Consider the following 19,107-nt stretch of genomic DNA (forward strand, 5'->3'; position numbering starts at 1 on the left):
CTTTCTCAGAATGGGGCTTCTGCATAAAGTCGAGCAACTTGCATCAGGAGCTAGATTTAAACCCAGGCAATGTGATTAAGAACAAAGAAGGGACAGTCATCTATCAAGTTGGTATAGGGGAGAGAGGGCTGGGCTTGAAGTAAGGAAAACCTGAGTTCAGATTCAGACATTTAGGAACTGTGTGCTGGGCAAGCCACTTGAACTTCTTTCTGCCTCAGTTTCCTCCATTATAAAACTGGAATAATAATATTATTCCAGTTTTAATAATATTATTATTAATAATAATAGCAACTTTTACAAGATTGTTGTGAGCATCAAAGGAGATAATATTTATAAAAGGGCTTAGCACTGGACTTGGCAAGTGTAAGTACTTAATAATTATTCCCTTTCCTTCTACCTGTGGAAAATAAGGGATGGCTAGCTGGAGTGTTACACTGCTAACTTGAAATAGTAAACATTGAGAGGAAAGTCACCAGTGACTTAAATGACTCCTTATAAGAGTCTCACATCAGCTCTATTGCAATATCTTTAGAGCGTGATTGGAGAAGCAGCAAGTCCTTCCCCAAGGGCTGTTGCCTGGGCAAATAACCCCTCTGGACTTGAGTTTCCCTATCGGTGAAATGGGGATAATAGCATCTATTTCACAGGGGCTGTTGTGATCATCAAAAGAGATCATGTGGATTTTTCTAACCTTAAAAGTACAATACGCATGCATATGTATGTGTATATTGGAATGATTGTTCCCAGACTGTTAGCTCCATAAGGGCAGGAATTAGATTTCTGCATAAAAGTCAAGTTGCACTGGCCCTGAAGTCAGGAGGACCAACACTTAACACTTAGTAGTTGGGTGACCCTGACCAAGTCACTTAACCCTGACTTTCTCACAGAAAATTCTTAAGGTTATTTAACCATTTAAAAATTGTCATATCAGGGAGGCTGGACCTTTCCTCCTTCAATCCATGGTCCACAATATCACAAGCTTTTGGGGAGCTCTAGTGGCTATATCATAAAGTAGCATGCCTTTTGAAGAATGAAAGCTGTGGGTGAACCAAGGGAAATGGAGAGATGTCCAGTGGACATCCTCATTAATGATTTACTTTCTTGAAGGCAATACTTTATGATATAGCCATTGCAGCTTCCCAAAAGCTTGGGATATTGTAGAATCATAGATTGAAGGATAGAAGCGTCAGCTTCCTTGATATGACAGTTTTTTTTTTTAATTAGAGCTTTTTATTTTCAAAATAGACGAATGGATAATTTTTCAACACTGACCCTTGCAAAATCCGTGTTCCAAATTTTTCTCCCCCTTCTCTCTACCATCCTTCTCTCTACTGCCCTCCCTAGATGGCAAGTAATCTAATATATGTTAAACATGTTAAAATATATGTTAAATCCAATATATGTATACATTTATACAATTATTGTGCTGCACAGATCAAAAAAGAAAGAGAATGAGAAAGAAAACAAAATCCAAGCAAACAACAACAAAAAGAGAGAAAACACTACGTTGTGATCCACCCTCAGTTCCCACAGTCCTCTCTCTGGGTGCAAATGACCATTACAAGACCATTGGAACTGGCCTGAATCATCTCATTGTTGGAAAGAGCCAGGGATATGACGATTTTTAAAATGAATCCTGAAGATTGGTCATAGAGATTCCACTTTGTTCTTTCCTTCATGGGGTTCAGTTGTAATTCTCTTCTCTAAAATATAATGTTCTCTGGGAGCAGGTTTCTTGGGGGGCTTCTGGAGGCAGCCTTAGTTTCAGTTCAGTTCAATGTAGTAATCACTCAAATTCAGCCAGGAATTAAAGTCCAGATCCTTTATTGTTTCCTTTAAAATAGCCCGGTTAGCTTTCTTAGAGGCCTATCTCTCTCCTTGGTTCCGAGAGCTCTTGCCGCTAGTCCTTTGCCTCTACCAGCTTCAGCCTCTCTTCCTTCAAATCTCTAGCCAGCACAAAAGTGGAAGATGGAATGAATCTGACTCCGCCTCCGAGAGTGGGCTTGTGGGCTTCCCAAAGTGCATCCTGGCTGAGGCTCCTAGCTTATATATATTCTTTTAAAGGTGTGAATCTTGTGGAACTGTAGTTAAGTACTAATATACTTACATTACATTAGTGAACTAGAGAACTGTTAAGCACCCTGCTGAACAACCATTGTCTCTATCAGTTCCACTGACTCAGCACCTTGTAAGAATCATAACATTCAGTTTCAGTTCTCATCTTCTAATCCAATTCATCAAATGATCTGGAGGAACTTCTCTACCTCTTTTTACTTTGGGCATCTTTGTTTGCTTTGACAACTACCAGCCCAGCTTCAGTTTCTGTTCTACAGCTGTGCCAACTCTTTGTTGCCTGTTCTTTGGCCAAAGGATTATAAAATCTTGCATGTCCTTTGACCTAACAGTATCACCTGAATTCCAAAAGAGATTTTTTTTTAAAAAAGAACCTATATGGATCTCTGTCTCAGTCTCTGTCTCTGTCTCTCTCCTAGTTCATCTATCTCTCTGTCTGTCTGTCTGTCTATCTATCTATCTCTTTTATCAGGGCAAAGAATTGAAAATCGAGGGCAGGACACCATCAGAAAAACCTGGAAAGTCCTCCATGAGCTCAAGCAAAGTGAAATGTACTGTGTACACAGTAAAAGCAAAGTTCTGGGATAATCAGTCTTTGCTTTTTTCAGCAATACAATGGTGAAAAATGCTATCCATACCCAGAGAAAGAACTGCTTGTGTCTGAATATAGAATGAAGCATTTTTTTTTTTTGTTTTTACTTTTTTTGTGTGTGTCCTTGAAGGTTTTTTGTTAGGGGTGGGGAAGGAAAATCTATGTTTTCTTTGCAAGGTGAGTTTTATGGAAATGTTTTGCACACTTCATACGCGTCTTCTGAATGAGGGATGTGGAGAGGAAGGGGAAGAATCTGAAATTCAAAAGTTTAGAAACAAATGTAAAAAAATTTGTTTTGCATGTAACAGGGGAGAATAAAAAACATTTAAATTTCTCTCTCTCTTTTTTGCTGAGGCAGTTGGGGTTAAAATACTTGTCTCTAGAGTCACACAACTAGGAAGTGTTAAATGTCTGAGTCCAGATTTGAACTCAGGTCCTTCTGACTTCAGGGCTAGTACTCTATCCACACTACACTATCTAGCTACCCCCAACATTTAAATCTAAACATACACACACACACACACACACACACACACACACACAATCTAATTTAGATCCTCCTGATTTCAGGGCTGAGGCTCTTTTCACTGAACCACCTAGTTATCCCTTATTTCTTCTTGAGTTTTAACATACATATACATTTAAATTTTTTTTGAATTCTAAATTCTTTTCTTTTTTCAGTCTCTCTCATACCCATTGAGAAGACAAGAAATATAATATCAATTAATGAAGATAAAATCATGTAAAACACAATGCTATATTAATAAGTAATATTGCAAAAAAAGGCAAGAAAAATAGAGTGAAAATATTATATTTTAATTTGCACTCAATTCACTAGTTCTTTCTGGGGGCAGATAACATTTTTTTTATCACAAATCTCCCAGAATTGTCTTGGATTGTTATTGTACATTTAGGCTGAACCTGGAGTTGGGAAGACTCCTCATTCTGAGTTCAAATATAGCCTTAGACATTTACTTACCATGTGACCCTGGATCAGTCGCTTTACCCTGTTTGTCTCAGCTTTTTCATCTGTCAAATGAGTTAGTAGCGAAGCACTCCAGAGCTTTTCTAATTTTATGGCAGGGTTTGAACTCTAAGCATTCTTAATTTGTTTTCATCCAGTCATTGAATGTTAGAGCTGGGAAGGCTCTTAGAACATTTGATTTAGAAGGAAATTTAGATCATAGAAAGTTAGAGTTGGAAGGACCTTTTCTTTTCTTTTTTTTTTTTTTTAAAGTTTTTTTTTTTATTATAACTTTTTCATTGACAGAGCCCATGCCTGGGTAATTTTTTACAGCATTGTCCCTTGCACTCACTTCTGTTCCGACTTTTCCCCTCCCTCCTTCCCCCCTCCCCCAGATGACAAGCAGTCCTATACATGTTAAATATGTCACAGTATATCTTAGATACAATATAAGTGTGCAGAACCAAACAGTTCTCTTGTTGCACAGGAAGAATTGGATTCAGAAGGTAAAAATAACCTGGAAAGAAAAAAAATAAAAATGCAAAGAGTTTACATTCATTTCCCAGTGTTCCTTCTCTGGTTGTAGCTGCTTCTGTCCATCATTGATCAATTGAAACTGAGTTAGATCTTCTCTTTGTCAAAGAAATCCACTTCCATCAGAATACATCTTCATACAGTATCGTTGTTGAAGTATATAATGATCTCCTGGTTCTGCTCATTTCACTCAGCGTCAGCTCCTGTAAGTCTCTCCAAGCCTCTCTGAAATCATCCTGTTGATCATTTCTTTATTTAAAAAAAATTTTTTTTTATTTAAATAGCCTTTTATTTACAGGTTATATGTATGGGTAACTTTACAGCATTGACAATCGCCAGACCTCTTGTTCCGATTTTTCCCCTCCTTTTCCCCACCCCTTCCCCCAGATGGCAGGATGACCAGTAGATGTTAAATATATTAAAATATAAATTAGATACACAATAAGTATATATGACCAAACCGTTATTTTGTTGTACAAAAAAGAATCCGACTCTGAAATATTGTACAATTAGCCTGTGAAGGAAATCCAAAATGCAGGCAGACAAAAATATAGGGATTGTAAATTCAATGTAATGGTTCTTAGTCATCTCCCAGAGTTCTTTCCCTGGGTTTAGCTGGTTCAGTTCATTACTGCTCCATTGGAAATGATTTGGTTGATCTCATTGCTGAGGATGGCCAGGTCCATCAGAATTGGTCATCATATAGTATTGTTGTTGAAGTATATAATGATCTCCTGGTCCTGCTCATTTCACTCAGCATCAGTTCGTGTAAGTCTCTCCAGGCCTTTCTGAAATCATCCTGTTGGTCATTTCTTACAGAACAATAATATTCCATAATATTCATATACCACAATTTATTCAGCCATTCTCCAATTGATGGGCATCCACTCAGTTTCCAGTTTCTAGTCACTATAAAGAGGGCTGCCACAAACATTTGTGCACATACAGGTCCCTTTCCCTTCTTTAAGATCTCTTTGGGATATAAGCCCAGTAGCAACACTGCTGGATCAAAGGGTAAGCACAGTTTGATAACTTTTGGGGCATAATTCCAGATTGCTCTCCAGAATGGCTGGATGTATTCATAATTCCACCAACAATGTATCAGTGTCCCAGTTTTCCCACATCCCCTCCAACATTTGTCATTATCTTTTCCTGTCATCTTAGCCAATCTGACAGGTGTGTAGTGGTACCTCAGAGTTGTCTTAATTTGCATTTCTCTGATCAATAGTGATTTGGAACACTCTTTCATATGAGTGGAAATAGATGATTTCATCATCTGAAAACTGTCTGTTCATATCCTTTGACCATTTTTTTCCTTTTTTGAAAATCAAAGCTTTTTATTTTCAAAATATATGCATATTCACCCTTGCAAAACCTTGTGTTCCAATTTTTCCCCCCCTTTCCCCACCCCTCCCGTACATGGCAAATAATCCAATATATGTTAAACATATGTGATTCTTCTATACATAGTTCCACATTTATCATGCTGCACAAGAAAAATCATAACAAAAAGAGAAAAAATGGAAAAAAAAACAAACAAGCAAACAACAATAAAAAGTAAAATGCTATGTTGTGATCCACAATCAGTTCCCACAGTCCTCTCTCTGGGTGCAGATGACACTATCACAAGACCATTGGAACTGACCTGAATAATCTCATTGTTGAAAAGAACCACGTCTATCAGAATTGATCATCACATCTAGCCATTCTGGACAGCACTTTGGAACTATGCTCAAAAAGCTATCAAACTGTGCATACCCTTTGATCCAGCAGTGCTACTACTGGATCAATGAACATATAAATATGTATAATATATTGTATTTAACATATATTTTAACATATTTAACATGTATTGATCTACCTGCCATCTGGGGGAGAGGGTGGGAGGAAGGAAAATAAAAGCTGGAACAGAAGTGATTGCAAAGGTCAATGTTGAAAAATTACCCATGCATATGTTTTGTATATAAAAAGCTATAATAACAAACATATAAAGAAAGAATTGATCATCACATAATCTTGTTGCCATGCACAATGATCTCCTGGTCCTGCTCATTTCACTCAGCATCAGTTCATGTTAGTCTCTCCAGGCCTTTCTGAAATCCTCCTGCTGATCATTTCTTACAGAACAATAATATTCCATAATATTCATATACCACAATTTATTCAGCCATTCCCCAACTGATGGGCATCCACTCAGTTTCCAGTTTCTGGCCACTATAAAAAGGGTTGCCACAAACATTCTGCACATGTGGGTCCCTTTCCCTCCTTTAAGATCTCTTTGGGATGTAATCCTAGTAGTAACACTGCTGGATCAAAGGGTATGCAGAGTTTGATAGCCAATTGGGCATAAAAGGAAGAGATTTCTTAGGGACTATATAGGCTTTTAAAACTGCATGGGCCCTTAGATTCTCACTGTCTCATTTTATAGATGAGGAAACCGGAGCCTGCAGAGATCAAGTATTAAGAACGTACAGAGAACAAGTATCAGAGAGCATCCAAAACTCTGCCTTTTAACCATAGATGGAGGTCTCTTTTCGTTTCATAACACTGTCTGGAAGCACCATTCTATGGCTCCTTTTATTCCTGATCTAAGAGGAATTACAGAGGAGAGCTCCTGCCTCCCCTGCCTCCCCCTCCCCCAGAGGCCTCTGCTCTCTCTTGGCACTGCCCACACAGATGTCCCTCACTGCTCTCCACCCTCATCCGCACAGTAGCACTAATCTGCCCATCAGGGATTGGACACTTGGGTAGCCAGATGGAGGAACGCTGGGGAAAGTCATTTTTGCCCCTAGCAGAGGGCTGGCTCTGGGGCCAGCGGGATGAAGTCTGTTGGGTTTGCAGAGGAGCAGGGGCGTGAGGTTTCCGTCCTGGTGGGAGCCGGTGCAGAGCTTCCGATATCCCTTCATCTACCTCTGGAGGCCTTTGGGAAATGGTGAATTTCCATTTGTGCTTTGGGGGTTACTTAGGGATTTTTTGGGAAAAGACTGATTCTAAAGGTCTACTAAGGATCAGGAAAGGGACTGAAGAAGAGGGGAAGTTCTGGGGATTAAAGACAGATGAGAGGGTGTCTGAGTCTTTCTTAATCCTAGGGGCAAACACAGAATAGAAATATGGGAGGTTTTCGTTTTTTTCCTTTATTTATCTTTATTCTCCATTCTGCTAGATTCAGTCGCTCCTCTATCCACGATTTCCTCAGTTGCGATCCTTCTGCCCCTGATTCTCCCTCTGCCCGGTCCCTGTCCTGCATCCTTGGTGCTGATATCCATGCCCTGTCTCTCTTCCCCCACCCCGTAAGGTTTCTTCATTTCTTTGTTATTATTACCTCCTTTTCAACCTCTTAGATCCCCTCTTTTGCTGACTCTGTTTCCCTGTTCACAGAGTGTCCCAGATTGTGGTATTGAGCCCCTCTAAGGACTAAGAGCCTTCTTTGGATTCATGGCTGGGTCAAAGCCTCAGGTAAGGACCCCCTTTGAAGGAAGTCTCACTAACCTGTAAGCCCTCCAGAGTGACCCCCTCTGAGTATAGTAATAGAATTGCCATATTCTCTAATCTCCTTTCTAGTGATGAAATTCAGTTTCCATCTTCACACAAAGCTTCACACACACCTTAGCACACAGAATATCATAGTTAAAAGGACTCTTAGAACCCAGGATGTCAGAGCTGGGAGGGCCCTTAGAACATAAGATGTCAGAGCTGGGAGGGTCCTTAGAACACAGGATGTCAGAGCTAGGAGGGCCCTTAGAACCCAGGATGTAAGAGCTGAGACAGGCATTAAAGATAATTTGTTTACTTGATATCTACTCCACAAGTTGGGTGGAATTGATAAAAAAAAGGACCATATTTGCTTTCTGGGAACCTTCTTGAGGACAGATACATAAGGTCTGACAACAGAATTGGGATGATTGGGAGGGATGTCATACTAAGCCTAAGATCTGATTGGTCCTGAGAAGCCGAACCACAATTGGGAAGGGAGGGGAAGGATTCTCATAGTCTGAAAATCACTTTCCTTGTCTGGGTTCCTAAGAGGCTAGAAGCTGGAGATGACACAGCTGGCAGATTAGAGATAAAGACCCATTCCCTCAAGAGAGATTATCAGAACAAATCCTGGGGTTAGAGCCTGATGCCGAGTCCCTGCTCAGGGGGAGGTGAGGGTGATCCTTGTCAGGACATCAGGACTGACTGACTTAGAGTGACCTGTTCTTGCTTCAAGATGGAGGAAAAGTTGCCCTTCTCTTCTCCGTCCTCCTCCCTTGCCTCTTCTTCTTCTTCTTCTTCTTCTTTTTCTTTCCAAGTTATTTTTTATTTTGTGTTTTTTTTAATAGCCTTTTATTTACAGGATATATGCATGGGTAACTTTACAGCATTAACAATTGCCAAACCTCTTGTTCCAATTTTTCACCTCTTACCCCCCCCCCCCCCCCCTAGATGGCAGGATGAACAGTAGATGTTAAATATATTAAAATATAAATTAGATACACAATAAGTATACATGACCAAACCGTTATTTTGCTGTAGAAAAAGAATCAGACTCTGAAATATTGTACAATTAGCTTGTGAAGGAAATAAAAAATGCAGGTGTGCAAAAATATAGGGATTGGGAATTCAATGTAATGGTTTTTAGTCATCTCCCAGAGTTCTTTCACTGGGCGTAGCTGGTTCAGTTCATTACTGCTCCATTGGAAATGATTTGGTTGATCTCGTTGCTGAGGATGGCCTGGTCCATCAGAACTGGTCATCATATAGTATTGTTGTTGAAGTATATAATGATCTCCTGGTCCTGCTCATTTCACTCAGCATCAGTTCTGTAAGTCTCTCAGGCCTTTCTGAAATTATCCTGTTGGTCATTTCTTACAGAACAGTAATATTCCATAATATTCATATACCACAATTTATTCAGCCATTCTCCAACTGATGGACATCCATTCAGTTTCCAGTTTTTAGCCACTACAAAGAGGGCTGCCACAAACATTTGTGCACATACAGGTCCCTTTCCCTTCTTTATAATCTCTTTGGGATACAATCCCAGTAGTAACACTGCTGGATCAAAGGGTATGCACAGTTTGATAACTTTTTGAGCATAGTTCCAAACTGCTCTCCAGAATGGTTGGATTCGTTCACAACTCCACCAACAATGCATCAATGTCCCAGTTTTCCCGCATCTCCTCCAACAATCATCATTATTTTTTCCTGTCATCTTAGCCAATCTGACAGGTGTGTAGTGGTATCTTCGAGTTGTCTTAATTTGCATTTCTCTGATTAATAATGACTTGGAGCATCTTTTCATATGACTAGAAATAGTTTCAATTTCTTCATCTGAGAATTGTCTGTTCATATGGGTCTAAACTTTGTTTAGCCATGAACTGGTCGTGTGATTCTGGGGTCAGATCACCACTAAGGAAAAGGACAAACCTGGGAATGCCCATCAGTTGGAGAATGGCTGAATAAGTGATGGTATAATATGAATGTTATGGAATATTAGTGTACTATAATAAATGACCCTCCCAGCTCTGACATCCTGGGTTCTAAGGGCCCTCCCGGCTCTGACCTTCTATCATTCTGATTCTAAGTCATTTTCCTTGTTTTCCTGTTCACTCCCATGAGCCATTAGGGCACCCAGGGACTCTGCATTAGTTGCCCATGGGCTCCTACCCCAAGAGAAAGCACAGCAGACAGACATTACAAGAATGCTCGCCCCGTCCCACTTCCTTTTCTTGCTAACTGGAGTGGCCTGGACGTCACTCAGAAAAAGTAAGCACCACAGGGGGAGGCCCTAGGCAGCCAAGGAGACCGGGTACCCTTAGTGTAAGTGGCCGAAGGGCATCGGGAGATGAAGGCTGAGGGTATGGGGGAACAGGGTCTAGAGCACAAGACAAGCTCCTAGTCTGGTCTCCACCAGGTTGGCTGAGTGAACTTGGGAAGTTAGCTGCCCTCCATGGGCCTCAGTTTCTCTACTTGTAAAACAAATGGTTTGGGCCCAGTAACCCCTAAATTCACGCCCCTTTCACCCCTGGGTGTCTGATTTTTCTTTCTCTGAATTCTACCACCTGTATCCCGTGTGTCTGTGTCTGCATGTTCATGTGTGTGTACACGTGAGCTGCAGGTCTGTCCAGGGCTGACACTGCCCAAGGTGAAGGGAAAGTGCCTCCCAGCTGTAGCTGGCTTCTTCTTCCTTCTGTCAGTGACGATGACCGGCTGCTTTCTGTGGCAATATCACCTTCAGAAGGCAGAGCTCGGTGAGTGTGGGGACCCGGCCTCCCAAGAGCCTCCAAGAGGAGGACCTAGGACCTAAGAGTGAAAATAGTCCTGGCTTTGAAGTCAGAGGTACTGAATTCGAATTCTGACTCGGGTATTTGTTATATGAACTTGGGCAAGTTCTCTGTACCTCTGTACCTTGGGCAAGTACCTCTGATCTGTAAAATGAGAAGTTTGGGTCAAAGGCTCTCAGAGACTCAACCCAGATAGAAACCCCTAGAATCCTATGTTCCCAGATACGTTATTAGTAATTTTTGGACTTTGGGCAAATGGCACAAAATAAACCTTCATTTCACTTGGGAGAGAGGGGACAGCTGCAATCATAGAAGAGACCCTTGGGTCCCATAAGGGCATTCACTGCTGGAAGGCCACTGCCAGCCTGGGGAAGAGCTCACTGAGAATTCTGTGATTGGCTACTGATGGGAGTGAAGGGAAGAGAGAGCGTTCCAACTGACAGCTTCCTATTTTAATCAACTATTCCTTCTGGGTAGATACCAAATAGTTAAGTGGCTGCAATTGCTATTAATGCCCTCTGAATTTCAGCACCCTGGGCCAAAGCCCCGATGGCACTGTTCTAGTTATGTCTGATTATCGCTCTTAAAGGAATCTCGTGCTTTCTCTCACCCAATCCACTGCCCCCGTTGACTCAGGGAGGCAATAGGTAGGTGGTGAGTTTTGCAATTGATGTCCCTTCCCCCAAATTGGAAGCTCACATACATGTGCATGGAGGAAAAAAAAAACTCACTTAACAATAGATAGAGTTCATTATACCAATGAGATCCCGGATCCAGTCCCTTTTCTTCAGGGCCATCTAAATGACATCATCATAGCCAACGAGTCCCCCATTCATACCAGTCAGATAGGTGGCAATAATGGCTATGTTCTTCTGCAAGTTACAAAGGGCTATGCTCACAACCCCACTGGAAGGTAGGAAGATTAAACAAGCATAATTTATCCCATTTTAGAGATGAGAAAATTGAAGTTCAGATTTGGCCATAATCATTCAGTTAATCAATCAATCAACATTTATTTATGTTCCAGGCACTGTGGTAATAACAAAAACTTTTGTTTGTTATTTTTTTTTGTTTGTTTGTTATTTTGTTTGTTACTATTGTTATGAAACAAAAATCCTATTCTTGTCTTTTTTTTTTCTGAGACAATTGGGGTTAAGTGACTTGCCCAGGGTCACACAGCCAGGAAGTGTTAAGTGTCTGAAGCCAGATTTGAACTCAGGTCCTCCTGACTTCAGGGCTAGTGCCCTATCCACTGTGCCACCTGGCTGCCCCAGTAATTATATATATATATATATATATATATATATATATATTTTTTTTTTTTTTTGGCTGAGGCAATTGGGGTTAAGTGACTTGCCCAGGGTCACACAGCCAGGAAGTGTTAAGTGTCTGGTCACATTTGAACTCAGGACTGACTTCAGGACTGGTGCCCTATTCACTGCACCACCTAGCTGCCCCAGTAATCTTATTCTTAAGGAACTTGAATGGGGGAGCTGAGATTTGAACTCAAGTCTCCTGATTTCTAATCCTTTGCTCTTGCTAGGATCCTTAATGACCTCTTTGTATCTCTAGATAGCTCAGCACAGTGCTTGGCACATAGTAAGTGCATAATAAATTATAATAAAACTAGAATTGTATTTATATGTAATATTTTATTATATTATTTATTTTATTGTAATAATTTATAATACTTGACTATTTATAATTATAATAAAATAAATAAATGTTGACTGAGTAGCTGGTCCTCTGGCCCTCCCAGTGGATGATCTTATTCACTGCTAGACAATGAGTTATACTGGATAGGCCCTGTTGCTGAGATCTGAGTTCTTGCCTCTGTCTCTTAATAGGTGTATGACTTTGATCCAGTCATTCTGGGACTAAGATTTTTTTCTTCTGTAAAATTGAGATAATAATACTCACATTGACTACCTTGTAGTGTTGTGGGCAACTGAATGGCGCTCTACTTGTTATTCTTGGTAGATTCCTCTGACATGGAAGTGACCTCGGAAACTGTGAGGATGTGTCCCCGTTATCCAGAGCCCGTGCCCCTACAGCATCCCCTCCCTGTGTTGAAGGAGGCCTTGGAGAAGGTCGGGGTAAACCAGGGGAAATGATTTATACAAAAACCACAAAAACAGAAAGGGTCGAACCAGCTAATAGAGAGGTGGGGGATTATGGGTACTGAATATGGCCAACCTCTAATTGTTTCAGTGAACTTCCTCTTTGTTACAAAGGAGGATTCTGTTGGGCAGAGGGGCTTCATTTCTGGAGGATGGGGAGGGTCTTCAGTTGTTGTTTGGACTTTGTTCTCCAAGAGGACTCTGATATCAGGGAGGGGGTGCCGTGATCTGTAAATGAGTTGGATTTGGTCTGGGCAAGGTCACCTGCCTTGCTTTCCCCTCCAGAACCATCGGGGTCTGATGGCCAGAAAGAGATCAGCACGATTGGAGATGACCCAGGATGCAGTGGGAGACCTTGCCCTTTTTAGCTAAGGTCTTTAATGGGTCTCAGTATGGAGACAGGGAAACAGTGGTCTGGCCAAGAAATTTAGGGAATGGTGTGTGCAGCATGGGGGAAGCTGGAGCTAAGGGTAGAGGGCTTCTCCATGGGAGGGATTTCCAAGGAGTGTGCTCTGGGGGAAGGGGACTATGTGCTGGGCCAAGCTGTGGCCAATGGGAATTCGGTTCCTATTCTAAAGTCACATCTCTGTTCTCCTCAAGGTGGACAGGCTTCTGCAGCAAACAATGCCCACTGCCCCTGGTCTCACAGCCATGTCTGCTGTGGTCATCTACAATGACACTGTGCTGTGGACTGGCAACTTTGGCAGGAAGAATGGCTCCGACAGGGCCTCAGGGCCCCCCACCGAATATACCATCTACCGGTGAGCTCGCCAGACTTCGGGGTCCTACACTGAGTAGATGGTAGGATGGAGGTAGGAAACAGGGAATGTTGGCAGGAAGAGCAGGAATCTTGGCAGTGGACCTTGAGCCTCAGCCACAAACCTCTGAAACAAAAGAGAGTGACCTCCTGTGTCCTAAAGGCCCTGCCAGCCCTTACATCCTATGTTCTCAGTTCCCTTCCAGCTCAGACATTCTGGTCTCCTTTCCCTACCATAAGATCACTGAGTATTAAAACTCACTCTAGAGACCATCTGGTCCAATCATGTCATTTTGCAGAAGAAAAAATTGTGGCCTGGATAGGAGACATAATTTAGCCTCAGTGATCCAGGGCTAGAAAGGCATTTGGCACATTCCCCATCATTTTACAAATGAAGAAACTGAGATTAAATCATTTTCCTAAGATAATACAGCTACTAAGTGGCAGAGCCAGGATTTAAATTTAGATCCTTTGATTTCCAATTCAGTGTTCTTCCCATCAACACCTGAGGTTTAGCTTGAATCATTAATCTTGCCATTTTAGTCTATACCTGGAAAGCATGTGATGGAGTGGAAAGAACACAGAACTAACTCCTCTGTCTACCAGACCTTCAGAGACACAAATCACAGTTAAGGATCCCCCCTTATAACCACGCCTTCTCTAAAGTTGGAGAACTCTCATCCTCTTGTTGTTTTCTTTCTAAATATTACAGTAATCAAAGATTTCAAAGTCAACATCTAGTCAAGCCATAAAATGTTGAGGAAACAGATTAGAACAAGAAGGTTAAAGCTAGAAAATGCCTCAGAACATAGAATTTTGGAGATGAAAGTGACTTTAGAATACATTATGTATAGATAGGAAGGGTCCTGAGAACACAGAATCTTAAAGTTGGAATCGACCCAGGACAAAATTCCAGAGGTACTTAGAACACAGAATGTCACATCTGCGAGGGGACCTACACCCCAGAATGTCAGAGCTGGGACAGACTTTAAAATACAGAATGTCACTGGTGGGAAGGAACTTAGAATATAGAATATCAGAGGTGAGAAGGCCCTGAGAACACAAAATGCCAGATCTGGGAGGGACTCTAGAATAGAGAATATCAGAGGTGGAAGGGCCTACTGTAGAACAGGGATTATCAGAGCTGGGAGGCCTCTTAGAACACAAAATGTCAAAGATGGGAGGACCATTAGAACACTGAATGTCACAGCTCGGTGGGAGGGGGAAGCTCTTAGAACATGGGATGTCAGAACTGGGAGGGCTCTTAGAACATGGGATGTCAGAACTGGGAGGGCTCTTAGAACATGGGATGTCAGAGCTGGGAAGGTCCTTAGAGGTCACTTTGATCAATAATCCCTTCTACACCTGAGACGCTATATGTTATAAAGCAGCCCATTCATTCAGTGGAGTAGAGAGCTTGTGCTGTTAGAAAGTTCTTTCTCACATGAAGCTGTACTTTGTTACCCTGTAACATACACCCATTTCTCCTGGTTTTACCCTCTGGACCAGGAAGAACAATAACAATCACTCAAACCCAGGATATCTCCTCAAACACCTGAGCACTATTCCTCTTCCCCTGCCTCCCAGTGGTCTCTTCACTGGTTGAACATCCTTAGTGTTCTCAGCGATTCTCCAATGATTTAAGCCCCTCCACCCCAGGTTCCTGCAGCTGTAATGGGTAGCATGAGAGATGAGGCATGGGGAATAACGGTGCCACTTTTTGGACAGGATTTCCAGCATCTCCAAGATCTTCCCCACGATCATGCTGTACCGCCTGTGGGAGGAAGGCATTGTGGCGTCCCTGGATGACCCCCTGGAACGCTATGCCCAAGGCTTCAGGATCAAAAACCCCCTTGAAACAGGTCCACGCCCGTTCTGGGGAAGGCTGATGGATGGGCTGGAGGAGGTGGCTCCGCCCTTCAAACCTACCACAGTAACTCTCCGAAGGATGGCTAGTCAACTTTCAGGTGAGGAGATGCCCTGAACCCATAAATTTGGGGACGGTTGTGGAAATCCAGTAGGGTGACTGAGACATAGACTGGAATGGGAACATCTTTAAAATGAAGCTAGGCAGCTGGGTGGCTCGGTGGATGGAGCACTGTTCCTGGAGTTTGGAAGCTTAGATACTTATGCTGTATGACCCCAGTTATCGCTTACCTTCTGCCTGTCTCAGTTTCCTCATCTATAAAATGGGGAGAACATTAGTACCTACATTTTAGAGATATGAGATCAAATGAGGAAATATATATAAAGCACTTAGTAGGTGATTAATAAATGTTTATTCCCTTCCTCATAAATGGTTTTGTGAGGATCGAATCAAGTAACTAATATATGTGAAAGTGCTTTGAAAAATATGAAGCTGATAATACAGATTGTTGGGAGTTTGATGTCAGACAGAATCGTCTTCCTGAGTTCAAATCCTGCCTCAGGATTTGTGTGATCCTGGGCAGGTCACTTCATTCTGCCTCAGTTCCCTCATAAGCAAAATGAGTTGGGGAAGAAAATAGTAAACCAGACCAGTATCTGCCAAAAAAAAAAAATCCCAACCCAAATGGGGTTGGGAAGAGTCAGACAGAACTGAAATGACAGACAACAACAGATTTGTTTATGAATCATGTTCTTTTCCACACATTTATATACACTCTTGACAAGTTCCCTGGTACCTTGGTAGGGAAACTGGGGACTGGAACCTAGTTTTCCTGACTTTTAGCCCTTTGCTTTCCCACTACAAGACATCTGCCCTTCCCTAGTCCAACCACACCCTACTGGGTCTGCTGCATTATCTTCCCTCCCTTCCTTTGCAGGGCTACCCAGGAGACTCCGCTCAACCACCCTGCTGTGGCGGGGGAGCACCGAGGATGCCCTGGCTCTTCTGCAGGATGACGTCTTGGTGGCTGATCCTGGGACCAGGTTAGGGAAGCCCTTCAGGCTCTTTCTCTGGGAGAAAGCTCTTCCCAACAGGACCAAGGAGCCTCCTGGAGTTCTTCTCAGGCCCTGGAGGAATTATGCTTGAGAGAAGCATAGAATGTTGGGATGAGGAGGAGTCTTAAAACAAATGTCAGAGTTGGGAGGGCCCTTAGTACAGAGAATGTCAGAGCTGAAGTAGACTCTAGAATACAGAATTTCAAAGCTGGGAGAGATCTTATAACAGAGAATATCAGAGCTGGAATTGACTTTAGAATAGGGAGTGTCAGGGCTGGGAGAAACTCTAGAACACAAAATGTCAGAGCTGGGAGGGAATCTAGAACACAGAATGTCAGAGCTGGGAGGGACTCTAGAACACAGAATGTCAGAGCTGGGAAGGCCCTTAGAACACAGAATGTCAGAGATGGGAGGGCCCTTAGAACCCAGAGTGTCAGAATTGGGAGAGTCTCTAGAACACAGAATGTCAGAGCTATGAGGGACTCTAGAACACAGAATGTCAGACTGGGAGGCCCCCATTTCACAGATGAGGAGGTTTAGATTCCAGAGTGAGAAATAGTCTCCCTGCTGTCCCATTTACACCCTCATGCACCATATTCCAGGTCACTTTGCTCTCATTCCAGGTGTCATTACAGCACCTTGGCCTTCTCCCTGTTGGCTCATGTGTTGACCAGACACACTGGCAACAAGGACTACCAGCGATGGGTGTCTGAGAATGTCCTGGATCGGCTGGGGATGGAGGACACGGGTTTCGACCTCGTGCCCTGGGTTCAGGCCCGGATGGCTGCAGGCTTCTATGGCAGTGGGCTCCCCGCCCCGCTCTATGACCTTGGCTGGTATCGCCCCTCTGGTCAGATGTACTCCACCCCCTCTGACTTGGCCAAGCTGGCCATGGTGCTCCTTGGAAGCGCGCCGCAAGGCATCCTGACACCAGATACACTCAAAACCATGCTGACCCCCCTCCTCACCTGTCCTGGGACCTACTTTGCCAACCAGACAGGCACCCCCTGGGAGTTCCACGGCCAGCGGGGCTACAGCATCGTCCGGAAGGACGGGGACTTGGATGGCTATGCGGCTACCTTTTCCCTGGTCCCTCAGCTGAAGCTCAGCTTCATCGTGCTCATGGCCGGGCCCCGTCCCCCAGGGCCGGACCTGGTGACCCAAGTGTACGACGTCCTCATCCCCGCCATGGAGACAGCCTTCCGGGAGGTCGAGAGGAGCCTCGCTTCGCCGCCCAACCCCGGCCCTTACTTGGGTTTCTACACCTATGCTAACCTCACTTTCTATGAGATCCTCCTCGGACCCTCAGGGGTCCTCTGCATGCAGCAATTTGGGCCCCAAGTGGAGAAGCTGATCCCGGCCAAGTTCCGGACCCTGAAGCTGCATCACCTGCAGGGCCGCGTCTTCCAGATGGTCATGGACAAGGAGTTCCCCTGCGTGCTGCCTCTAGGGGCTGCCTGGCTCCCCTTGGAGGCTCAGCATGGCCAGCTCCTCAACTTTTATCCCTTTGACCAGAGGGGGCTCTCCCCGGGCTTTGATGCCCCTGGCTTGAGCACTTACAAAGTCCTCCGATTGGCCCAAAAACCTGTCTTCAAGACTGCCGCTTGATCTCCCTCCACCCTCGCCTCCGACCTCCTCGGTCTTAGCTGTGGCAACAGGCCGGGGAGGTCGGAGTCGGGAGGGAAGTCTCGTGCTCTGGCCAAGGAAGGCAGCAACAGAAGGAAGCCTGAGCTCGAAGGCCCCTGTGACACTTTCGGCCGTGTAACTTTGGAACAATTCGGCTCCCTCTCTGGGCTCAGTTTTATAAGCCTTGGACTAGAGCTCCCCAAGCTTCCTCTTTGCCTCAAATATTCTGGCTCTCTGATCATAGATTTAGAGCAGGAAGGGGATCTCAGACAGTAGCTGTTCTCCATTTTACAGACCTGCAGGGATCGGGCGATTTGCTCAATAGTGTATCCAGAGTAATGGGAATAGGTCTGACTCCCCACCTGTCCTGCTGCCCTGGTTGACCAGCACTCTGAACCCTTCCTGCTGCCCTGGTCGACCAGCACTCCCTTCCAGCTAGTGCTTTTACATCCTAATGGTCCATGATTCTGAGCTGGCTTGCCCCACCCAGGACCACTCTGATATTGCTGGGCACCACCAGGTGGCAGCATTGTTCCTTGTAGCAAACGCTCTTGCTCTGCTGGCTCTCCCCAAAGTTAACAGTAGCTTGAAAGTAGCAAAGACTTTGGAAACAGTTTCTCTCCTTTGTTACACGTCCCTGCCTCTAGGCCATCATTTCGCTCCTGTCCTCTAGGAGTCTGTCCTATGTGAGATGGAGACCTAATTCTCCGAGTCCTTTGCAGAATCCTACACAACCTTCCATTAGATCTGGGAAGCATGACAGAAAGTCCAAATAAAATTTTAAACCAGTACCTTTTTTTACCCTTTTCCTGGTCTTTCCTTCCTTGGGTTCTTTTCCCTTTTGATTAAACCCCTTCCTCATAAAGGCCAAATCAGGTTCATGTAAGTTGAATTGATTCACCGCTATCCTATATTAACAGGTATAAGTCCTTGGAATATTTTAAGGAGAAAAGTGTAAGTTGACGGAAGGAAAGAGTAAAGAGGTTGAAGAAGAAGGAGAAGAGGAAAGAGGAAAGAAGGGGAGAAGGAGAGGGAGAAGAGAGGAGAGAAGAGAGGGAGAGAGAGAGAGAAGAGGGAAAGAGAGAGAGAGAGAAGAGAGAGAGGAAAGAAGAAGAGGAAAGAGAGAGAAGAGAAGAGGAAAGGAGGGAGAAGAGGAAAGAAGGAGAAAGAAAGAAAAGAGAAAGGACAGAGAGAAAGAGAAAGAGAGAGAAGAGGAAAGAAAAAGGAAGAAGAGAAGGGAAGAAAGACACAGA

General features: G+C 43.6%; 1 protein-coding gene across 1 annotated transcript; it reads left to right on the top strand.

Moving 5' to 3' along the window:
* Positions 1-10,197: 10,197 nt before the first annotated feature.
* LACTBL1 (lactamase beta like 1) lies at positions 10,198-18,617 on the top strand. Its single transcript, XM_031962638.1, has 6 exons — positions 10,198-10,396; positions 12,410-12,519; positions 13,150-13,310; positions 15,035-15,273; positions 16,111-16,216; positions 16,831-18,617. The coding sequence occupies exons 1-6, from the start codon at positions 10,348-10,350 to the stop codon at positions 17,834-17,836; spliced, it is 1,671 nt and encodes a 556-aa protein (XP_031818498.1). The 5' UTR covers positions 10,198-10,347; the 3' UTR covers positions 17,837-18,617.
* The last annotated feature ends 490 nt before the right edge of the window (positions 18,618-19,107 follow it).

The sequence above is a fragment of the Sarcophilus harrisii genome, chromosome 3, assembly GCF_902635505.1.
Source record: "Sarcophilus harrisii chromosome 3, mSarHar1.11, whole genome shotgun sequence".
In the NCBI taxonomy this organism is placed as follows: Eukaryota; Metazoa; Chordata; class Mammalia; order Dasyuromorphia; family Dasyuridae; genus Sarcophilus; species Sarcophilus harrisii.